General features: G+C 45.0%; 1 protein-coding gene across 4 annotated transcripts in view; it reads right to left on the reverse strand.

Annotated features, from left to right (window-relative positions):
- The window catches only part of tbc1d22b (TBC1 domain family, member 22B), a 94,077-nt gene that overhangs the window by 25,674 nt on the left and 42,746 nt on the right, over positions 1-25,657 (reverse strand). For all 4 annotated transcript variants that reach the window (XM_066703409.1, XM_066703408.1, XM_066703407.1 and 1 more), the window contains 3 exons: positions 20,313-20,427; positions 3,268-3,374; positions 617-692 (listed from right to left, as the gene is read on the reverse strand). In XM_066703409.1, the coding sequence (XP_066559506.1) occupies positions 617-692; positions 3,268-3,374; positions 20,313-20,427 (298 nt within the window). The remainder of the gene's footprint in view (positions 1-616; positions 693-3,267; positions 3,375-20,312; positions 20,428-25,657) is intronic.

Genomic DNA, 25,657 nt, shown 5'->3' on the forward strand with positions numbered 1-25,657 from the left:
TATTACATTGCTTTATGATTTACGCTACCAACAAATATCTCCCCGCCGCACTTTTATTAACGTCTTCTCCAGGACTGTTACAGGGCCCTACCACATTACAATGAGCAGTGCGAGATCGACCCGCCGGCAGGAGTGACGCAGCGGACATCGATAAATGCACAGCGGACCCGGGCATGGCGGACGGCAGATGGCAGATATTTGTCTCGCGGTCGGAGAACAACTGGACAATTCAACCCCACCCGAGGGGGCTATTTTGTAGCACAGAGCTAACATAATCTATTATGATTATTAGTCAGAGTGTGACAGGTCTCAATGGAAGAGGACTGTGCTCTAATTACCTAAAATGCTATGTTGCTATCGGTTTTATTTTTAGTGGGTGTTGGCCATGAGACAGGGAACAGAAATTTGAAATATCTGTGACTCTTACAGTATGAATAACCATGTGAGGGGCAGGAACTGACAAATTTAAATTTAATTATATGCTGTTATCAGGACTTCACTTAACTTTACTACACTTTGCTTTGCTTCGCCCACACTACACCGACAGAAACCTGTATGGAGGCACAATCCCCTCCAGTTGGACCGGGAAATCGAACAATAGGAGTCAGAACCTCACCATCGATTCTGCTCACCAGCTCCTCCAGGGCCTTCACCTTGATCTGGATGCCTGGCTGTGCGAAGGTGTAGTTATCCTGCTCGAGACACCAATCACAGCAAACAGGAGAGAGAGAGAAACAGAGAAGATGAGTGTTGTTTCACTGGCAGACGCTCTGTGAAGAGGCCCCAAATACCCCCCCCGTACATGGGGTCACCAAAGAGCACATAACGAGACCAGCTTCTACCAGTTTGTACCAGATGCATCTCTCTGCAAACACACAATACAAAATTTAGTACAGAACATACATTCTGTAAAACCACAAGAAGATGGGGAAGTGGGCACACGACCCCCCTTTGCCTATCTAGACATGCGTTAGATACGTGTGGAATATAATTAACGAAATGGTCACATATGTCTCCATATTTGGGCATAAAATAGAAAATATTGTGTTTAAGCTTAATCGGGAAGATAGTGAGGATATCATAAGATAAGGAGTTGTCTCCCCCTTATTGGTTCAAACGCACCCTGTCCAGGATATCGCAATATGTATATAACATCATGTAAGCTCTATGATTTGAGGGAAGTAAGAACTCAGCAGGTGTTTTAAGACATTTAGTAAGTAGGTACTGGGAAAGAAAAACTGAATAACTGGTGAGGTAACAGTGCTGATGTGTTCAAAGTCTTCATCAATGGATGATTTAGGAAGAAAAGGACCGTCTTGACTCAATAAACTATGAGTAAAGCAATGGGCCAAACTGTTTCCTCCCCACTGTCACCTTTTCCATGTTCTTAGGATGCTGCCAGTTGGTATTTTTGTAGATGTTTATCTTTAATGGCACACACTATAACCAAAAACAATAAGTAAATGTTGTTTATTCTTTTTAAAAGCTAAGCAAGATGGACTGAAGTCGTCTCATCAAAAGGGAACGTGGGCAACGCAGTGAAACTCTCAATCACATGGCCGCCGTCTTGATTTCATTACGATTCCCCAATGTAAACTAATAACGACGTGTAGACAATCGCTGTCTAGGCCATCAAACAAATAAAGCCCGTTTCATCGTCGTGTTTAATATCTGCTCCGGCTCCACGGGGGTTTAATATGACCCTCGCGTCGGGAGCATCTGCAGCGCTCAGACGAGCTCCGCGCTCTCATTGGAAATCCCAGGGGGGGGCCTCTTCGTTATGCCCTGAAATACCACACGAGCTCCCCCCCCCCCTCTGGCCAGCGGGGAATGAAGTAAAAGATAATAAATAACATCATAAAATAAATAAAATGCAGGAGTTTCCTGTGGATAGCCTAACCAGCAAACTGTCCCTTCTCTCTCTCTCTCTCTCTCTCTCTCTCTCTCTCTCTCGATTTCTTTTTTTAGTCTCACTATGTCACACTACCTCCTGCCTTTTCTTAAAACTCCTTCACATTTTGTAGGTACTGAGTTAAGTTCTTTTTACAACACCCCTTTCCAGATGATTTACTTCAAACTGGACTGAGTTCTCCTGTTTTATTTATCAGTCTGGTCGTTTTATTGTCTTTGCTCCCTTCCCTCACTTTATTTTATGCGAGAGGCTTCATATTTTTAGCTGTCGCTGCCCAACCCTGACCTATAAAACTGGGTCCTCCAGAGTCTGGACACTTTTTCAATCCGTCTGCTTGATCAAGCATGAATGAGGGAAAGTAAAAGCCCACTCTCTCCTTAAATGTCCGTTCAGTTAAGTTGCGGTAAACATTGCGGCCACCGGATGCACTGAAATGGCTCTGCGGTGAGCGCTTCAAACATCCGGGACATTTAAATCCATCAGCCGGCCCTTCATCTTTGACTTTTACAATCCATTTCGCTGACAGCAATTAGCTGTGTGCCTGCGTTTGTGACAGTAAAACTTCCCGAAACAGACCGTACGCCAAAAAACTATTAAATTACAAAATTCTTCACTTAAGAATAATCTCTAAATTATGAGCCAGAATATCAAACTATTAGATTGTGCTCAATGCTTTAGAAATATACAAGAAGGGACAGTTAAAGTATATTAAAGAAAAGGATGTAGAATGCAACACTAATACAGTAGTAGAAAGTAATGAACTGTGTATTTTCTTACAATTTCCTTTCCCCAGCCCGTGCAAACTAATAAGGAAAGGAGCCTGGAGTGAGCTAGCATTTCAATCTGACATGCAAAGCGTGTGAACTTTAGAGAGAAAATGCCTGCGTTTGAAATGCAAGCGATGTTGATAGGAATAGCACATAAATAACAACATGCAATTATAATCTACGGCGGGCGATCCGGTGCAATTCTTCAAGTAGAAATGTTACCCGTGATGGATATCGGTCCAATCAATCTGTGCGGCTCTGAAAACAGTATAGCCCCGCTAGTCATAAAACCACTAAAGCATTCAGGCCGCCGCTGCCTGCGCCACGTGCTTTACTTCAATGGATTAACGTGAGGCAGAGAGACAGATAGGCATGCAGATGGATCCCAACACGAGATTTGTCATTCGCTGAGCTTTTGCCCACATCGAAGAAGGATTAAGTGACTAAATAAATTAGTCGCTGATGTTTGCAAACTCATTTATTAATTACTTTTGTCAATATAAAGGTCTTTTTTTCTAATATAACGATGTGCAAACAGTGTGCAAACCCCACCACCCCTCCTGTCCGCTGTGCAGTAGCGGTGCATACCTGGATGCCGTCCAGCAGTTTGCTCATGCACCAGAAGCTGTCGGCCTCGATGTTCCTCTGCGTGTCCAGGGGCAGGGCTGCAACGTCGAAGTTCTCCACGTCCTCCTCTGAAAAACACACACAGGAGAAGTGATATCAACACCTGCCTGACAACCCAAATCACAGCGGCCGGCTGTCGAAGCAACAGGGAGTGAGATTTAAACCTCTGCTTTCAAAAAACACTGCTGGGCTTGTTTATACTCATTGCAGGTACGCTCATAACGCTGCTAAAACACTACTATGAGTCTCCTCCCTGACCACCAGCACCAGGCCCAGAGCAGCAGCAGGACTTGAAATGGTATTTGAAATGGATTCAAAATGTATTGCACTGATGTTCAAGACCACGATCTGCTTCACATCCAGGTGCAGGACAGGGGATAAGTGTAGAGCACACAGAACAATATGCAGGGTGTCATTTCCCCCAACAGCTTGCATACAACTACAGGCTAATAAGCTCTTATTAATTCACGGGCATTGCCACCCCCCCACTGCATGACTCATTACAGCCTGGGCTCCTTTTCAGAACAGGAATCTTAACTGAAATCAGAGGAGCAGGTTTCCACTCAGAACTTGCATTTTGTTTGTTTGTTTTTTGGAAGCAACCTCCTGCGGCGCAAAACAAACAAACAGAGAAACGGGGACATGACGGTACACAAACAGGAACAAACTTCCCCCCAGGAGAGAGTCTTTGTTTTCTTTCCCCCCAAGAGGATTGAACAAGGGAAGATATCCTCCAGCCCCCCCCTCCACATCTACCTTGGCCAGGTGGTCCGAGCGCTTGGACCCTCTTCAAAAAGAACAGCCCCCTCACACACTGCGAGAGTGGCAGCCAACGCAGCGGCTCATTAATCACCGGGCCGATCGACGGTCCCTGTCGAGGCCACGGGCGGATCTGGCACTGCTGCCAAAAGCAGCGTCTTCACAAACACCTGCTCCTACCAAGCAAAGACGAGCAGCCTCTCACCTCCACACTACGGTTTTATTTCCCGCCCCTGACCGCAGCAGCCTTCACAGAGATGCCTTCCTCATCTTTTCTTCAATCCATTTTTTTGGAAGCTCATTTCTGCAGTTGAGACACAGCCAAGAATCTCACCTGCACTGCCGTCGCAGACTAAACCTCTCCTTGACCTCACTGGGTCCCACTTTCAAAGAGCCAGGCGTTACCTGGTATTTTGAGACCAGCCAACTGCCCGCCCTCAACAGCTTTCGACTTCCCCGTCACACCGAGGGGAAACATAAATCAGTCTCCGCCATCACACAGATCTCTCCCTCCGGTTTTCATGGCCCTGACCTTTAAATGCTCTTTCGATGAAAAGTCTGGCAAAAGTATATTATGCTTTAATTTTTTCCTTTCCTGTTCCTCCCTGCACAGATGCCTCCAAGACAGACTCAGAGAATGCACTGAACCTGGTGTCTCTGGTTCGAGGCTCTCAATACATCCCTGCAGGTCTGACCTTGCTGTTCTTTGTGGAGATAATTCACAAGCCAGGGGTGGGGTGTTGTGTGGGAGGCCTCGGAGGGGAAGTGGAGGGGGCAACCTCTTAATGGTCAAATTCTGGCATAACGTCTGACAACACCTGTGGAGACGAACACACACTGGCTGGGGGGAGCTGAATAGCTGCCTCCAGTTCTCCAGTCTCCGGCTCGGCACTGCATTTATATAATGTACTGCAATCCCCAGGTGCACCTTTCCAACAGACTGGGCTGATAATATAACACTGGGGAAGACAGACCGGCCGCCACATTAGCATCCTTATGCGTTTGCCAGCACACTTAGAATTCCCCTTGTGTGTGTGTGTGTGTGTGTGTGTGTGCGCGTGTGTGCGCGTGTGTGTGTGTGTTGTGATAACGTGCATGGCGAGAGACAGAGAGAGCGCCCGGGGGATGAGAATTAACGGAGAGGCAGCTGACCTGCTATTCCCCTAGTGAGTGGGCGTGAGAGTGAGAGAGTGAGTGAGAGTGAATAATTGAGTGATTAAGAGAGTGAGGGAGTGAGTGACAGGGAGAAACTGGGAGATTGAGTGAGAGAGTGAGTAGGTGAGTAAGTGAGTAGGTGACAGAGTGAGGTGGGACAGTAAAAGTGAGGGAGTGGGTGAATGAGTGCTTGAGTGAGAGTGACAGTGATAGAGCAGGGGAGTGAGAGAGCGAGTGTGGGAGTGAGAAATTGAGATTGAGCGAGTGCGAGAGTGAGTGATTATTGAGTGAGTGTGAGTGTGAGAGCAAGTGAGTGAATGAAAGTGAGTGAATCATTGAGTGATTAAGTAAGAGTGAGAGAGTGATATCGTGAGGGAGGGAGTGTGAGGGAGTAATTGAGAGATTTAGTGAAAAAAGTGATTGAGTATTTACTGGCTGAACAACACAGGCCCCCCGTCAGGTTATTTATAGGGCAGTTGAGACATCGGAGTCATCGTTAATGGACTCCTTTTCAGTGCTTCTTCTCACAAGTCTGATGAAGTTTAGATGTGAGTTAATTAAGAGAAGCGAGAGAGAGAGAAAGGGAGAGCCACACTTAGTGAAGGTGAAAGAGGTAGCTATATTGTTTGGTTTTATCAGCTTTATTAATTTTGTATTAAATGCTGAACAAAGTGACAAGAGCAGAGGAAGTTTGGCCAGTCTCTCGGACACGTGACTTCCCAAGAGCCGTGTTTCCATCTTTATTATAGCGCAAGAGCCCATCTGGGTGCGCTTTGTGGTGGCTTATAATATTATACCTGAATTCTTATGAAGTTTACAGAGACCTCGGCAAAGCCCAAGGGCAGCGCAGTCAGTGTGTCGGGGGACAAATGAGCTCAGAATGGAGCGAAATCTAATGCCTGTGTGACAGTACATGAGATTCTGTGTGTTGTGGCTAAAAGAACAGAGTGGTGGGGAAAAAACAACAATAATAAGAATAAATTCACCCCTAAGGGATTGCAATGAGTAATTCAGTTTCGCACAAAACCTAAAATCCCACTAGGAGCGCACTGGGGTGGAAAATCCATTGTTATTTGTCGCAGGAAGAGAGGCACAATTGATCACTAGAGCAGCAGCCACATCCTGAATGAACACAGGACCTCCAGCACGCCCCACCCCTAGCGCTGACTCGGAAGACCTCCTGCCTGCTGCAACACATTTCACAGGCGCTTCTGAAGCCCAAGGAGAAGTCCCCGATAAATAAGCAGGCGTATACGTTGATGTCGAGACACCGATGTCGTGATAACGCCGGCACGTCTGAGAAGGATCACCTTGCCGCGGAGAGCAGGATTTACAGAGGATAAGCGCGCAGTGACAGGAAAGATCGTGGGCTGCAGCTCCCGTGCCTGCAGCCACCGAGTCTGGAGTGAGGTGAAGTGTTATCAGGCTCCACTATACCTGTTCGAAGGGGAGGGACTCGGGAGTTTAACCGAGCTGGCCAGTTGCACGAGGTGTAATGCATCTGCTTTAAGTGGGCCAGGCTATTTATCTCAACGTTGAGATGGTGTGCGGTGAAGTCAGTGTGCTGGACAATCACGGTCTCCCTTCTTTCTTCTGAAGACAGGTTTCTTGTTTGGAGAATTTAAAAAACTTTTTATCATCATTTTATTTACTCGTCCCCTTCCTACCCCCTCATCTGTCACACTTGCTCGGTGCTCGATGGAATCCCAGATCGCAGACAGATAGGGCGGGCTTTCTTGAGAGGAAGACGCGTCCTCACAGTCAGACTCTGTGCCGTGCGATATCAGCGGTCAGCAGGTGGCCCTCCGGACAGCCTAACACAGAGCACAGCTGATCCCACTTTGACTCGCTTGCCACCTCCCTTTGTCTGACACCCCGGCCCCCATAGGCATCACAGACTCTCCACTAGCTCACAACACAGACTGTTTTCCTGCTGTTTGGGGATTTCTTTACTGTTTGCATGTGTCACACACCCCTGTTGTGCGTATGTCTTTCAGCCCTTCCACGCTGATAAAGAACGATAAAGAGAAGGCTTTCTCTGTGTCAATGGGAATGCAATCAAATAAATAATGTTAGAAGAAGGACACAGGCCTCAGAGATAATGAATTCAATAATAAATAAATAATACGGAGGAGGGGTTAGGTAGTAGATACAGTACAGGTGAATTCAGCCAGAGGAGAGAGGGCAAACAATGTGTAATGCACGAAGCGTCCGGCTTGTCTCTCACACACACACGCGTGCACACACACACACACAGGAGCAGGGCTGGCACTGTCAGCAGCTACAAAAGGACTCAATGCAATCTTTTACATAACCGAGAGAATCGGAAACCTTGCCCTGATTACAGAAATCAGTGGCGCACACAGCAGGCTGAGCCATAACCCAAGGACACTGGATGCTGATTCACTCCGCCTCAACCCGAAATAAATCGAGTCCGCGGTGCTGCAGGGTCTGTCCGCACACACGCGCTCAGAGTTGCGCTAGCCACCAGGTCTCGAGGCGAAACGTGAGCAACAGGAAGTGCGCAGGATTCCAGAGCAAACCCCACATTCCAAACCTTTGTTTTATCCAATATTGTTTTTACAAGGTGTCTGGTAAAGATGCCACTCTTGAACCAGAACAAAATAAAGCTGGAAAATTATAATATATGTATTCACACCCACAGAGAGATGCCTGTATTAACATTCGGATGTCAAACATGAACCCTGAAGCCCAGTAACTAGGATGGGATCATTTTTTATTCTTAGAAATCCTCAAGTGGGTTCATTTTCTTTTCCCTCTTTTTCTTGCGCTTTGAGCTCAGAAAATGAACCCACTTGAGGATTTTTAGGAATAAAACATTAAAGGCGTCAATAAGAAAACCTATTAGTCTGCGTGTACCTTACTGCATGTGTATCCAAATCAGTGCAAGGCAAAAGATCATACACATTAATATGCACAGACAGTCTGATTTGAACTTTCTATTTCTCCGTCAGAAACGCTGTTCCTAATTCATTCACACGGATTCCTATTTTTAAACTGTCTCCTACACCGTCCCATATATCGTGCATTCAGAGCACATGCCGAACGCTCTCTCTCTCTCTCTCTCTCTCTCTCTCTCTCTCTCTCTCTCTCTCTCCCCCCCGGCATCTCACATCACACGCAACTGTAAGCCAAAGACATCAAAGCCAGGCAAAGGATTGTCTCTCCCGAGAGCTCACTCTACACTCTCCTATTTGACTCCGGATTGCGATTTATTCAAAATCACTTTTCCGCAACAGAGGAGGAGTGCCCGACTCTTTCACCAGGTCTAATTGTTGATCAAGAAAGCCTTTCCGGGGTGCAGAATCATTTGCATAGGCACACGCACACGCACACACAAACGCACACAAGGGGCAAAAGCAGGTACAGGAAGTTAATGAGACCCTTTAAATCAAAGGCAACACAAGAAAGCAGGACACATTTCTGCGGCCGCCTGGAGGGCACTTTAGCACAAACGAACGAGATTGCAATCTTTCAACAAAAAGCTAATTGTGGACATGCAACACACACAGCACATGCATAAATAAAAACTCGCTTTAGGTCACTAGCGTGTGCAAATTCAATCTATATTTTCTTCAATCAGCCCTCCTGTCTGAGCCTCTGGTCCTCTCTTCCCACCAGTACACATCAAGTGCAAATTTAACCCAGGGAACATCTCGAGGATGCTGCTTTAAAATCTTGGCCAAACACACCAAAAGAGAAGATGTCAATATGTCAGTAAGACCCCTAGAACGTGGAGCAGAAGGTTTCCAGTCCCCCTCAGCTGTATTTTAAATTCATGCAGATTTATTTGTTAACAGTTAAGAGTTTTCATGCACCTGCAGTTTAAAAACCACACTGGTATTATGGAATTGAAGTTGAGTGGGCTGTTTTAGTGACTAGGAACATTTTAAAGCGGGAGACATACAGACTTCGTAGTGTGAAGCGAAGGTCAAGGCCATGCACTTCTGCCGTCAGCTCTCACAGCCCCTACCCACAAGGTTTAGCGGCGGCACGAGCGCGGGGAGCTCGGGAGTCAATCTGCTCCGTTATGGATCAAGCGTCATCCTCGCTCCTGGAGGACCGAGCGTAATTGGCCTTTTCAATTGGCGCAAATATTTACTAATGTCGGTAAACAGAGGACTAAAACAAAACAGCCGCGGATCCTGGCAGCTGAGAGAAGCCCCACGGGAGGGATTTGCCGTGGAAATGGGACTGATGAGTAAAAACATCAACTACAGTAATGAAGCTGTAGCTCTCAGTCTTAACATTTAGTTTGTTTGTTTTTATTTCCTATTCGTGTTGTCTCTTTTTGGTTGTAATGCCGTTCCCTCAACCAGGGAACGGGCGGGAGAACTCAAGCAGTTGTTAGCTGGGTACCAATCCACGGTACTGTGAGTTTATTAGTACTGATGCAATAAAGTGTAACCTGCCGATGTGTACATATTTCTCCTCTTCTAATTAACATAAACAGGACAGCTTAAATGAGAATCATTCCAGTCACGGAGAACCTAGAAAGGCTGGTAGGACTTATTTACCATCTACTGATTTGCATTTACCTCGGTCTACCTGTCTTTGCAAGTTAACACGGCTCCGTAATTAAATTCTGGGGAAAGTTACTAATTGCAGGGAGAGTTGAATCGCGTCCGCTCCATTACGCTAATGTGCCTTTTGCTAATGAACGGAGGGACCGCAGCCATCTCTGCCCATAACCCGTTCACTGGTCATCCTCTATCTAATCCGAGTCTCTCGCTGTGCCCCCCGCCCTCCCCGTCGCCATTGTGCTTTTATTTTCTTCTGTGCTTCGCATATTTATTGATTCATTTATTGTTTAAGCACCAGCATTTGTTTGCACAACTCTGTGTTCAATAACTCAGGCAGAGGGAAATCTAATTTATGTAACACAACAATTCTTTCACCTTTTCTTTCTTGGAGGGGGGAGGTATATTTAACACTTGCACACAAAACAGACACCACTTGACTTCATAGCTAAAGTGTAAAGGCTTCTTATTTTATTGCGTCTCTGCTAGCCCTGTGTTGCACTGCCAGGGAGCTCAATGCACAGACTTGGCACCGAATGAGAAAGCACATAGCGGCCGCAGACACATACTGGGAAGTGGCACACTGGGGATGAAAGTGTGCAGAATAACAGACACACTGCAGCTCTCTAAGTGCCCAGAGCCAGTGGCAATTAGGTTTCCCACAATCAGGAGTGCCAGGCCCCAGGGGGCGAGTGTCCTGACAGGGATGATGACAGCCAAGGCTGAGTGAGAACTGACACGGCTGTCTGCGGATGCCACACACACGGCTACACTGGTTTATCATGTGTAAGAGCACAAGCCTTGTGTTCACACGTGCCCTGGGTTCAAGGATGAAGTACATGGAAAATGTACAACTCCTTAGTGATTTTCCTTCTTTTGGTCTTCTTCACAAGAGTAATTATGCAACCCCTGGTATTACAGGTACACCTGCCTTCTCTGTTGTATTACTAATTTTGCAGTTTGTACTATTTTTTTTTTTTTTAAGCACCGCAACTTTTCAAACTATTCTAGCTGTAGGCTACGATTTATGATGGCAAAAAAACAGTCTAAATACTGCAAATAAAGTGTGTGGGTTGTGTGTGTGTTATCTTTTAAACAATTTCATGATTTAGATGTCTTGCAAGTCCATATGTTGTAAGCTGACTAACAAAATACCATTATATAAAAAATCTTATATTTAAATAATGAAAACATGCTGCTACTACACATTATTTAAAAAAAAAAAAAGTTATGTAAAAGTTATGTATGAATGTAGTATATTCAAAAATAATGCTCTAACAGAAAATGTATTATAATGCTTTCACTGACTGCTGATTGGCTATGCAATGCACAGCTCAATGCTGATTGGTTACTGAGCACACAGCTTTGGAATTACTGTGCACGAGAATGGAATTTCACACTTTGCACCCTTGAAGTCAATGAGAAATTTGGTGTTTTCAATCAATCATAGATCAATCACTATTGATCCGAGCCATACAAAAAGCACAAGCAACCTAAACGGTATCATGACGGATAACCGTTTTAAGTTTGGTACAAGAGCTGTATGAGGAGTAGTTATAGAGGAACGGAAGACTAACAATAGAAGATGTTTTCAAATGCAGACTAATAAAGCTTTTTTAGAGAACAAGACTTGCATGGATTTACATGACTAAGGGAAAATATTACCCTTAAGCAACCAGTAGGACCTTCTGCAGGACAAGAAAGGTAACTGCAGTGGAACCAGTTCGAACAGGAGCGTGGAACATTTGAGCACCTGCCTGATTGCTTTGTGTTGACTATTGATGAGCTGAGGTGATTAAATGATACAGTGCAGTGAGTGTGCAGCTCAGGGACGGCCCTATAAAAACCTCTCTCTGGCTCACTGGCCCCAGCTCTCTGATCAGCAGCACAGAGGTTCTGCAATCACACGCCACTGTCCCAGAAACGGCCCAGCGGCTGGGCTTCATATGTCAGCAAAATGTTAGGTTAAGGTTTCTCTGGCTCCTTGAAGCAGAGGCGTGTCCCCCACAGTGCGGAGAGCAGAGGGCAGTGTGGGATACTGTCCGTCAGTGGGCAGTTAAATGAGCTATTGCATATCGGAGCGATGGGAAGTGATGTAGCAAACCCAACCTCCTCTTTGAGGACAACGACGCTTGTTCCGCACTGATTGCCTTCTTTTTTAACTTATTTCACTTCTCATGCACAGTATATAAACTACAACGGTTTGGTTGTCTGCCAGGTTGCCTTCTTATATTGCCGAGTCCCTGCAATCGTATAAAAAAGCAGCAAGAACTTAATTTGTTTGTAGAAAGTCAAGTCGCATAACCGAGCCACAAACAACATCCCACTGGCTCTCCATTTTCTCTTGCATTGTTTTCATAGCTTAGGGGAGAAAGCAGGGAGGAGGTTTGCTACACGCTGGCTTCTTTCTTTTCTGCAAAATCAAGTTAAGGAAAACTGCAGATGGGAACAAGATCTGCATCAGACCGGAGTGCTGGAGCGACTCCCTCCCATGCAACCGTGGAGACTCGGGAGTGAATTACTGCATCTGCCCCGAGCACGATGGCCTCGGAGACACGAGGGCAAGATCCGGGAAAGCAAATGCTTTATCAGTCTCTGCAGGACAGAGAAGAAGAGCAGAAAGGGAGTGATTGCCCTCGGATAAACAGACCTATAGAGTGGGATGCATTCAAATTCTGGTCCTGTAGGCGTGAAATGTTTCTTGGTTTCGGTTTGTAAAGGTCAGCTGAAGAGTATTTCATGAAAACTTAATTACAAACACAAAGCCTGCAATTTCCTGATTAGTATTGATGTAGTGTGATGTATTATATAATTTAAATAATACATAGACGTGCTCAAATTTGTTGGTACCCCTCCACAAAAAATGAAGAATGCACAATTTCCTCTGAAATAACTTGAAAGTGACAAAAGTAATTGGCATCCACCATTGTTTATTCAATATTTAATAGAAATCAGACTGCTTTTGATTTTGTTTATCAACATAATATTGTAAATCATAAAACAAATGAAAATGGCATGGACAAAAATGATGGGACCCTCAACCTAATATTTTGTTGCACAACCTTTAGAGGCGATCACTGCAATCAAATGTTTTCTGTAGCTCTCAGTGAGACTTCTGCACCTGTCTGGCCCACTCTTCCTGAGCAAACTGCTCCAGCTGTCTCAAGTTTGATGGGTGCTTCTCCGGACTGCAAGCTCCAGCTCTTGCCATAGATGTTCGTTAGGATTCAGATCAGAACTCATAGAAGGCCACTTCAAAACAGTCAAATGACATGTCTTGAGATTTCAATGTGCCCTGCACAGACTCAAGGCACCCTGTGCCAGGTGCAGCAAAGCAGCCCCAAAACACAACCGAGCCTCCTCCATGTTTCACTGTAGGTATGGTGTTCTTTTCTTTGAAAGCTTCATTTTTTCATCTGCGAACATAGAGCTGATGTGACTTGCCAGAAAGCTCCAGTTTTGACTCATCTATCCAAAGGACATTCTCCCAGAAGGATTGTGGCTCGTCAATATGCATTTTAGCAAATTCAAGTATGGCTTTTTATGTTTGGAGACCTCCTGGGTCTTTTCCATGGAGGCCACTTTCGCTCAAAAAGCAACGGATGGTGCGTACCTTGGAGTTCAGCTTGTATCTCTTTGGCAGTTATCCTTGGTTCTGTTTCTGCCATTCGCACTATCCTTCTGTTCAATCTGGGGTCGATTTTCCTCTTGCGGCCGCACCCAGGGAGGTTGGCTACAGTTCCATAGACCTTGAACTTCTTAATTATATTTGCAACTGTTGTCACAGGAACATCAAGCTGCTTGGAGATGGCCTTGTAGCCTTTACCTTCACCATGCTTGTCTGTTATTTTCTTTCTGATCTCCTCAGACAATGCTCTGCTTTCTCTGGGCCGTGTTCAGTGTGGTGCACACAGTGATACCAAACAGCACAGTGACTACTGACTGATTACAGGATTGGAGACATGTGATACTAATTAAAGAAACTAATTAGTTTGGAATATCACTATAATCCAATTATTTATTATCTTTTCTAAGGGGTACCAACAAATGTGTCCAGGCCATTTTAGAATATCTTTGTAGAATGAGCAATAATTCATCTCTTTTCACAGCTTCTTTGCTTTATTCTATGACATACCAAAGGCATGCAAGTATACATGATGCAATAGCTTTTAATTTAATCACTTTTCAAGAGGAATTAAGCATTATTTCAATGAGCTGTAAGGGTACCAACAAATATGAGCACGTCTGTATATCTCCAGCAACTCTGCTTCTCGGCCATATGCAGGGAGCAAGCGTGTCCAACTGAAGCGTGTCTCTCTTCAAGCCTGCCAGCAGCGCGTGAGGGACAGCAGAGACAGCAGGGACTTATTCAATTATGAATTATAAAAATTAGACTAGAGCTCCCGAACACAATATTACCAACAAACCCAACCTGCTCACACCGCGAAGGAGACGACATGTTTTCCGTTGATAATTATTCATTAAATACTGTTCAGTTGGCCTTTTACTTCTTAATTGAAGTCATTATTGCGGTAATTGCACACTATTACCTTGTTTTCGAGGTGTATGTAACCGGCAGACTAAAGCTCGTTAAAATTCGATTCATAGTAATTTTACAAGCCACCTTCGGAGTTCAGTCTTATTCTTACCCACTCTTTACATCTCCATCAACGTGCGAACAGTCTTGCAAACTATAAAACAACAACAAAGGGTTGAGCCATTTTACAAAACACCTTCAACCCTTCGAAGACCCCAAGCAGCTCCAATCGATTGGAGGGGTTATCCTTCTTTCTCTAAAAGGAAAGGGTGTTTGTCGACATCCAATACACTCAGGATAATGCAATCGATTGGTATGGATCTGCAGATAAAGCCTCGGTACAAACACAAGACAGCAAACAATCTGTCCCTGCTGGTCGGTGACAGGCTTATTCGAGTGCCGGCCCACTGTCTTTTGTCTCAGCGAGCAGGACTCTGTAAAGGCACGTCAGCTGGCCTTTGTCCCGAATGCTAATGCGGAGATGAATATGATGTGCGATTGTCCACCTGCCAAGCCATACAATTCAGACTCGGAGGAGCCACTCTGTCCCTTGACATCATTGTGAAAGTAGAGCGCCATGAGTCAAGCTACTGCAGTGTGCGTAACAGGACGCTGGGAAACCACCGCATTGTACTCCCTGCTGGCTTTTGTACAGAACAGATTGAAAAAGTGCTCTAAAACTCTGAAATGGTAGTATTCTTATTCCAGAACAAATGGAAGGTATACATATATGTGCTTTGTTGTTCCCTTGCATGCATCATTACTGCTGTGTACTGATTAAAGGATGGGGCCAGAATCAGGGAAGAAGGCAAAAGGTATCTGTGGAATCGAGATGACTACACAAAGGGGGAAGGACACACTTTCACCTGGTTCGATAGACTGGGTGTCACAGGTTCGGCTCCCTCTGCTGGGAATAGATGTTGGTTTCAGTTGAATAGGCATTGAATACCCACAGCTGAAGCAATACCTTAGGAAATAAGTTATATAATATATAGATGATAATGTTATACATCTCGGACACCCCACTACTTTAACTGGAACACCAATAGACAGAAGATTCTGTAATTATCTGAAACGCTATGATATGTAAGTTTTTATTGATATCCTGTCAGTGTCCTTGAATAACACAGGAACATGATTACTATGCGTCCCGCTACAAGGAGAGATGATATTATCTGAAACTATTTCATCACAGCCAACATCTTAGATTATATAAACCACAGCTAGGAGGGTCTGTGCATTTTCTGATGTTGTTGTTGTTTTTGCCTCGGAAGTGAGCTCGCTTCTGTAATAAAAATGAAATAATCAATGAATCAGAGATCGTATTTAATCCTTTAAAGACGTCGCTGCTTTTTTCTGTTTTCAATTTCCAAGAGGAAAATTAGAAATTATCATGAACATTTACTTTATTAAACTAGGCCTTCTTGTGAGAGTTTCATATCATTCTTAGGAGGTTAAGAGAAGAACAAATGCTAAATGAAAAAAAAGAAATTAAAAAAATAGTATATTGATTGTTTCCTTTCAAATCCATTGTGGTGGCGTACAGAGCCAAAATGATGACAATTGTGCCACTGTCCAAATATTTATGGATCTAACTGTATATATATATTTTTTTAATTATGATTTTGTTTTTTGTTTTTTACTTAAATCGAGGAATATTTAAATTTAAATACATTTATTATGCATAAAATATGTAGATGTGTAACCTCTCCTATTCCCTCCCTCCCTGTAGTGCATACCTAGGATTTAACTGTATTATGTCTGCACTTGTTTCATAATTTTTCTAACATGTCAGGCAACCAAAAAATAAAATAAAAATAAAAGGCAAATTGGCCAGTAGATAAAGATGTTTATGTTTTACATAGTATACTAAGACAATTAGTATGCTGTCCACAGTTAAGTGCATTGAGCATAGTATGCGATTTGAGACATGGCTTATAGGTTGGGTCTCTGACCAGGACTGAGAACAGCGCCACCCCCCATGGCCTGGTCACACTATGTAATTACACCTATTTGCACATGATACACTTATAACAATAACACATCTGTTACAATACACATACACATTCTCCCAATGATAGAGAGTGATGCAAATATTTTGGCCAAAAATGGAACACGGTAAAATCTGATCGGAGTCTCAAACAGAAATCTAGAAGGGTTGCCGATTTGTTTTAAAATAGTATCCCAGCTAAGGCACAGTATCTACAAAACACTTTGGTGCATTTGGAGAAGAATTAATTCACTTAATCAGGTAATTAGCACAATTAAGTAAGTGAGAGCTGAGGTGGAACAAAAACCTGCAGACACGGCAGCCCTCCAGGAACGCAGTTGGAGAGTCCTGGTGTGCAAACCAGATAGCAGCCAGCTGTCAGAGTCTACAATGGAAAACTCAGGCCTGCAATCGAGAACAGGCTATGCTTGTATTCGCCTCAAGCGCGCTATCCTGGCGCGACGAGCACAAAGATTTCGCTCAAAGGTAGCAGTTATTTCAATACCTTCAACCTTCCGCCACAAGCTGGAATTGCGCTTTACAGCTCATTCTGTAGACATGAATGAACCAGCGATGTCTTCAGCTATGTCCTCAATTTTGCTGCAGACGTGAAGGTGAATAGAGCAGAATGATGCCCCGGCGACAAGGGCTATTTAAGACTCGCCACCTTATCTTCATCAGCAATCGGAGCGGCACCGTCTGCTTGTGCCGCCGTGACACCGGGAGAGGGGGTCGTCTTCCCCCAGAGACCGGCTCTGCCCCGAGCCCAACAGAACTGTGTGTGCATGTGTGTTTCCACTGCGTTTGTCTGTCCATTTTGCACAATATTAATTCTCAGGTACAAAACCGGTCCAAACGTTGGGATGGACAGAATACGAACAACAGCTCAAAAGGAGGCAAAAAGAAAAATGTAAACGTGTCACATATCTCCAGATCATTAAACTCTGTTCAGCACTAAAGTGTCATTTATGGCACTGTTTCAGTAATAACTTAAACATAATACAATGAAATTTAATTGAATTCAATTATAGAGCACATTCAATTAGCGGCTGAAGATGTGCAACAGATATTAGACACTATCATATTTGATCGTTTGGTGTTCGGCTCCACCTGAAAAAAGCATTTAAAAACGGGGCTAAAGACAGAGTATGTTAACATGGACAACATCATCTTGCATTCTTCAAAGTGCAGAAGGGATATAAAACAGATGTGAACCCCAGGTGCGTGTGTCCGTGTGCATTTTCTTTCCACTCAATTCCATGTTTCTCCCTAATTGTTCTCTTTTTCTTCTCATCCGGTTAACATTTGCTCCTCGAAATGCACTCCACCGCTCGAATTAAACTGAGAGGATGATGGCGAAGCAGTGGCTGCTCAGGTTGTAGCAGTCGTCTGGCAAGCCAACGACACGCGCACACAAACACACTTGAACGTCAACTCCAAATCCTGCAGGCACCGCGGTGCCTTTAAGAGCCTCTTCGGAGCACGTAAGTTCTGGAAAACATCTGTTATGAAGGATCATTAAGGTTCCAAATAAATTATAAAGACAAGGGAAAAACAAACAACCTCGCAGGAAGCAGGCAGACGCTACGCGGGGAGCATACAGAGCGTCTGTGGGAGCAACTCGGAGAGGCGGGCGGAGAGAAAGATGGGGTAAAAGAACGATGGACACTTAATGGAGCCAGATTAAAGTGAACCTCAATAATAGGGTATAATGCTAAATACACAAAGTAACAAAATGGAGGCCATCGATTACTCACTGCATGCTATACTTGGCTGCAATACGTATTTCACTCCTCAAACCAGGAGAGATATATTATTTATACATAAATAATCAAATAAATATAAATAAATAAATCATGTTTTGGAAGCCCTTCACCTCTCATCTCTTGCAGAGGCATGTTGGGATTATAAGTATCATTCACAGCAATTGATCTCGGGCAAAGCCCTTCTGCTTTCCCATCAGCCATCTCTGTAAACAGATAAATCCCTGGATCAATGGTGCTCATTGTACTTGAATTATCGACTAAAGGCTCCCTGGCTTCACTTCTCGGGCCTCATCCTCTTAAACGGGAGAAAACAAACCTGAACAAAACAGAGGCATCGGTGTGAAAAATCTACTTTTCAATAATGAGGCGAGGGAGAGAGAGGGGAAAAAAAGCAATGTAATTGATTGGTGAAGGGGTAATCTTTCTGTGTGTAAACTAATGACATTTCAGGAGCGGTAAAGAGTGGAAGAGATCAATTCATTTGTGCTAGAATGCCTTTGTTCTACGCTAATACTTAACTATCTATAAGTAATTAACCTTGCAGAGAAATGGGAAGGAAAGGAAGAGAAAGGAAGAGAAACAGTTGCAGCATGTGTCAAGCGAAGGGCCAGGGAGCGAAAGTCATGTGATGCAGAGATCTTGTTTCTCTCTCTGTGCGTAGAAAGGATACACAACGGCACGATTAAAATATGCACTTGCCATAATACAGTGCTGGGTGATGCAGTGTATATGGTCGAAAGAGAGAAAGAAAGAAAAAACACTTTAACTAGTCACCCAGTCTTGACGTGACGGAGTATCCCAAGTCCTGGCTGTGAAAAATGTGGCAATTTCAAGACAAAACCGAGAGAGAAGAGCGCCAGACATGGATGCACACTAAAGGAGAAGAGAAGACGGCCAGGGTTCGTGCTTTGTTTGATTCTGGGAGAAATAGAGATTTTTCTATTACAGTAACTGCGGTTTGTCTTGTTTTGACATGGCCGGTAATGACCCTTTTCTTCCCGGTGTGAGCTGCTTCACACAACAGCCTCTGGCGGTCGCAAGCCGGGGGAGAACGTCAAACGCCAACTGAAGGACGTCTCCTCGTGCCCAGATAATAGACTGCCATCATCACAGCGCCCAGCAGGCCCGTGCAAACAACACGACACGACCGGATACCAAAGACATGTACTTGTACTACAATCGTTGTGTGTAGAAGCAATAAAAAAAGGCATGTTAGGGTATATTGTCAAAAGTGTAGAGTTTAGAACAAGGGCAGTGATGTTCAGACTGTACAATGCACTAGTTAGAGCTCATCTGGATACTGTGGACAGTTCTGGGCTCCACACTTCAAGAAAGATATCGCTGCTCTAGAGGCAGTTCAGAGGAGAGCAACCAGACTTATTCCAGGTCTGAAGGGAAAGTCCTACTGAGAGACTGAGGAACTGAACCTTTTCACCCTGGAACAGAGGAAACTACATGGGGACTTGATCCAAGTCTTCAAAATCATGAAAGGCATCGACCACATCAAACCAAAGGAGCTTTTCCAGATCAACAGGGACACACGCACCCGGGACACAAATGGAAATTGGGCTTCAAGGCATTCGAGACAGAAAACAGGAGACACTTCTTCACACAGAGAGGCGTCACAATCTGAACAAACTCCCCAGCGATGTGGCTGAAGAGACAATTTGGGAACATTCAAAAGCAGACTGGATAGGATCCTTGGATCATTTAGTTATTAATGGACACCAAACAAGCACGATGGAGCGAATGGCCTCCTTATATTATTATAATCAGATGTTTGACAAAAAATACATTAACCCCCAAAAAGATAAATGTGAAGGCAGCTCCTGAAATGTGTCCAAGTTTCTTCAGTCTCTCTGAGTGAGATGGCAGGAGATGCAAATAAATTACACATAAAAATAAATAATTGGTGCGACGGAATAAAGTGTCCTCCTGAAACAACTCAAGTGACTTTGAGATGGTGACATGAGATCCACTACCTTATCAACGGGAACAGAACAAGCCTCTCTTCAACAGTAATGGATTATATCAGGTCACACACTATGAAGAACTTATTTTAGTTGGGGGGAGGGACGACGTGACAGCCAGTAAATACTGCTGTGGCTGATAGTGTACTGCCAGCGCGGGGAGGATTTAATTGTGAAGGTCCAGTATATCTAACAACACGACATCACCGTGACACAGGAAGGAAAACAGTCCCGCTCTCAATGACTCCATCGCGCGGCTGTCAGGGGACCAAGCTCCACGGGACTCACCGACAAACTCGGACAGGAACACCACGAAGAAGGGCGTCACCAGGTCGTTGATGCCCTGCACGTAGCCGCTGGCTGGGTGGCGGATGGCCCAGATGAACAGGATCCTCTCGAACACCTGCAAGAGAGGGAGGGGTGGGAGTCAGGGCCAGAGGTGGACTGTGCACAGCTTTGAGGTTTCGATTCTTACCTTCACCACCAATTGTGCTGCTGACGTAAAGCGAACACAAGCCAGGACACCGTCTGTAATCCGTGTTTGTAGCCCTGCTTCCAGGAGACCAGACACAACAGCCCCGATGGTGGCGTATCAAAACATTGGGCCGGGAGGGGAGATATCAGTGGGGTCAGTGCTTGTGAATGGATGTAAAAGCGACGCCTGACTTCGCCTGCAGGAAGCTGGCAGTGTTGCTTCCAGGTCAGTGATCACACTGGCGAACGCTGGATGTCTGACAAATACCGACCGGATCAATAAAACAACATGACAGGACTCTCGCGCCGCCAGACACACAGACACGCTGGCCCGGCGCTGGTCAGACACAGTTAGGAGATGAGAGATGTTTTTTTGGGGTCAAACAGGTCCCCCTTGCTTCTGTGAGCTCTAAGCGGCTGCACTGGTCTAAGCGTCCGCTCATATGGATGGATATAACCGTTCTTCCCGGTACACAGACAGGGCCTGAACACTTTAACTCTGTTTACCAGGTGCAGCAGGTCCACACAGTCTGGGATCTGGGAAAGCAAGCATCTGATTTAATGAGTAATCTGAGAGCTCAGGTAACGGTACCAGGAGAGCCGGCCCTCAAGCAAGCACTGGCCTGTGGCATCAGCTCACCGACAGCTGTGCGAGGGACGCCTGGCTTCATCAATGTATCCGTGACACGGCTTAAAGGAGTGGCAATAATCTCATTATGTGACAAACGCATAAATATTCATGTCTGCACATGTGCGCCTGCGAACAGATCAATCCGTCACCTTCTGACAGAAGGCACGAAAAAGGGGAAATGGGGAAAGAGAGGAGAGAAAAAGTATGCGGACAAAGAGAAGGCAAAGGACCGCAACGTTGTAAAGCGGTGCTAAATGATTGTAATTACTCTGCCATCCTGAGAGGACGGCGGCGGGGAGTGAGTAATGGAATCTGTCGTCCGGGGGGCGGCAGGCAGCGTCGGATCTGTTATTGTGGAACATGGCTAATTAGACAATAAATCCCAGGCCTTGATGGAATAAAGCATGACACCAGACTAAGTACGTATACCATCAAACGCCCAGCAGGTAATTAGAGTCTTCGCTCGCCTCTCTGTGGTCCGGTTTTAACTAATAGCCGCGTCCAGGCACACTGAGCAGTGACGCCTCTCTGAAAGGGCTCATTAGCTTGTGTTAAATTAGAGTGCAGGTAATGAGAAGCTTAAACACCTGCCTGGATGCTCCGCAGCATCCAACACCCCCCCACACCCAGACGCCAACGACAACAGGCACGTTCGCAAGCAGCACCGTCCCGGCCAGGCGGGTTATCGATCGAGTCACGGGTTCCTCGATGAAATGGACTGGAACAATGGAAGAGGAGAAGAAAGAGGGGAGGGGGAGGGGTGAAAACATGAGAGAGAAAGAAAGATGGTGAAAATGGGGGGGGAGGGGAATATTTATGTATTCGTCTTGTCCGCGAGTGTCAAGGCCACCTGCCACCGAGACAACAAGCCTCCAGGATGAACACAGCTCCCGGGATGAGCATCCTGCTATCACACGCCCACCGGGAATCCGGCCTTTCACTGCTGCGTGCCTCCAAATTGCTTAATTGGGCTAATTAATTGCATACTGGAATCAATTTAGTGTTTGTGTACAGCTCCGGTACTTCCCTGGGCACTTGTTACAAAGACAAAAGTGGCAGATACTTCTGAGGAACTCTGGAGGCTGTGTTTGGGAAACATGGAGCCGCCTCTGTCACTACGAGAGAGACGACAGAGAAAGGCTTGCGAATAGCATTGCTTTCAGATTATTTTAAGGATAACCAGAAACGGATTTCTCGGTTTTCCGAGTGTGTCAAAACCACGCACGTCATCTAGTCTGAATGCTGACCGTCAATACCTATGTGCCTGGGAAGCAGAGCCACTGTCGTACGCTAGGATGCACCAGATAGGAATATCCCTTCGCTCTCAGCACATTAACAACTGTACACAGTGTGGTGGTTGGGCAAAAGAGGAGATTTGATCCATCGTGTCTTCTCGAAATATCAAATAGAAGTAAAGCCCTGGGCACAACTGAGACTCAGATGTCTGTCTAATCCTCATCAAACTTTCAACTTGCATATGGAGGAGCGATGACTGCAGAGCAGGGTATAAAATCCGAGCTCTGCAACTCTTATTAATGCTGATAGCACCGGTATGGGCTCCACCACCGGTATCGTTATTACCGCAACTACTGAGATAAAGACAGCCAACAAAGTGGCAGTTATTCCTTTAATTACTGCTCCGCACATCTGTCTGGATGCATTTTATTGCACTGGCTGAGCGTAAATTTTAGGAATGGTGAATATATACAGTATATATATATATATATATATATATTATATATATATAAAAATATATAAAGGATCCCGTCTCTGTTTGACTCCGACAGCTCTGTACGAAATGCAGGGAGAGTGCCTGTGTTATCTGCCCGAGCCCTGTCATGGGAAGGTCTCTCAAGTTCACCGCGGCATCCTCAGACCGCTCTCGGAAGCGGGGCGGAGGAGCCAATGGCAGGAGAGCATTTCTGACAGGCGTGACAGAGCTGCGCACAGCGCTAAGGGGGAGGTAATGAGGTATCAAAACTCAGTGCATCAGTCGAGATACAGCTGTCCGTTAACTGCTCTCCGGCAGACCTTCACTGGCAAGTTGTTGCTTTATTTGATTTTAGTTATTTATTCGTGTTATTGTTTTACAAGTGGTGGAACAATAAAGCAACCTTTCCTTTAACACTTTCGGCCAGTGGCCCATGTCCACTTAGCGCAGTCTCTGATCTTACCTACAAACACCTGCTACAATACGGGGTGTCCAAACAAAACCTTGATGTCAAATCATGGCTGTGTTGTTCTGTACTGATCCAGACTATGGTACAATTCATGATTTATTGCACTACATCAATTGCATCAATGCTTACAGAACACTTTGGTCCAATACAAATACATATTTGGAGTTACAGCATCCTTCAAAAAGCAAACCCGCTGTGTAGCGTGTGACCTCTGGTGCGATCCATCACTGGCAGAGGGAAGCTCATCCAATTACTTCTGGTATTGTATTGTATCAGAACGGGTATCCGTTTGCTTGCAGAGACACAATATTATTGTATGACACAAGACTGTGCTCTTCTTTCACAAGGCCAAGAACATTAGCAGTGACTGTGGAAAAGACATGACACGCATGAGCGCGAGACAAAGACGAGGAAATAAAAACCATTTAGCCTTCACACTGTTCAAAGTTTATTTAGCACAACGGTTTTCTCGCGAGCAAAGCTCAAGCAATTAATAAATATCATGCAGGCTTTCAGAAAAGCAGTATATTTCTTTTCCTCTCTCTAAACCTGATACTAATAATTAATGTCTCTGAAAAAACCAATTGCCGCGTGTCTAAAGGTTAACGCTCAAGGTAGAAATGCAATTTAAATTTCAGTGGGAGACTAAAGTTTTAGCGGCAATAATAATTGCGGTTTGAAAGCACGTGAAAAGTACTTTCGAAGTACTTTGAGACGGCAGCAGCTCGGCTCAGCCTATTGTGCAAAATGAATGAGAAATCAAACGACGGAGCAGAATACAGGGAGGGAGGCAGCGCTTATTAATTACCTCCCATTTTAATTGCACGCATATCATTGACTGTGATGGCTGTTCGAGCCCCGTGGAAGAGAACAGGCTTCTTCATAACAGAAGGGCAGGACTGGCTGTAATATTATTACGGAGAACAGCCCAGGATCAGTTAAATTGGCTTTTCTACTCCACCGAGCAAGTATTTTGCAAGGCAACATTTCACACTTGGTAGACGGGTGCCGATCGTGTTTACCATTCAAGTTCTCCGTCTTACAGAAGTGGCCCCTGCCCTTTTAGGAGGATTACACAGCTCAGCTCACGTCGCGTTTACGCGTCGGAGAAAAGCCGGGAGTGAGAAATCCGTGCCGGCGTCTTCCAATAAAAGCGCACTTCCCCAGTGGTCGTGTCAGCCGTCTTTCTCTGGGAAAATTCCCAGTCAAAACAGACATAAGATGCCCCTGAGAATTAATACAGAGAGGCAGGACTTGGGATGTCTTCTGCTATGGCACAGGGGAGTTTATGGTATGACAGTGGATACAGGGTGAGGCGGATAAGATGGCGCTGATCACATGGCACCAATTTCGGGGGGTTGAGGTGAGGCTGAACTTGGATGTTATGAGATGTTAAAACACACAGTTAAGGGGAAGCAGATTGTGTGTAAAAAATGTCCAATGAAAACCCCCATACACCCAAAAATGAATTGGCACAATTAATGTTTGTCAGCTGTACACAAAGGCCTATGACAGGTTATGTTAAAACACCAATGAACAGCATCATGAATGAGGCTGAATGTAACAGGATTCGATATTAAATAAGCTATAGTCCCTGTTCCACTGTAAACAATCCCATCAGCCCCCTCTTCAGCTGAAAATCGCTGTGTCAAAAGTCACTCCTCCAGTACCGAGCAAGCCTGCTGTTCTTGAACATGAATAACATAAGGACAGCTTCTGAGTTTTACTGGCAGTTTGTGTTGCAATACAAGAGAGATTGTTGTTTGGGAAACAGAAGACCTGTCGCTGTCCTGTCAGATGCCGGGTCAGGACGACAGCGCAGGCTGCGCGCCTGTTGTGCTGGGCTGATGCATCCTGCCGAGCGCTGGAGTGCAAGCACAAGTCAAGCCCGTGACAGCCACACCACGACCGCTAGGTACAGTCTGTTTTTGCTAATTCTTTTCATCCACCTTCTGGGAAATTGCATTTCCAATGGGGGAAAAAAAAGCTGACTGCATACTTCTGAAAGTTCAGCCGTACCCCGGAGCGACAGATGAAGAGATCGGATTAAACCATATGGAAGACTGAGACGTATAAAAAATAAAATAATACTAATCACAATAATAAAAATGATGCATCTGATTGCGTACATGGTCTCACTTCGTATTTTTCATCAGCGTCTCAGGAAATTACAACAGGGCCCAGACTGATGAGGACACAATTCAAGGAACAACTTAGCACGCCCCCCCGCCACCTCCTACAGCGACGAGGCGATCGCCAAGCCCTGCAGTGTCAGAAAATCTCCCGTCTGTGATTGTAATTGTGATTCGGAAGGACTATGAAAGAAATCTCAGATAAATCATCATGAT

Source organism: Amia ocellicauda, chromosome 5, assembly GCF_036373705.1.
Source record: "Amia ocellicauda isolate fAmiCal2 chromosome 5, fAmiCal2.hap1, whole genome shotgun sequence".
In the NCBI taxonomy this organism is placed as follows: Eukaryota; Metazoa; Chordata; class Actinopteri; order Amiiformes; family Amiidae; genus Amia; species Amia ocellicauda.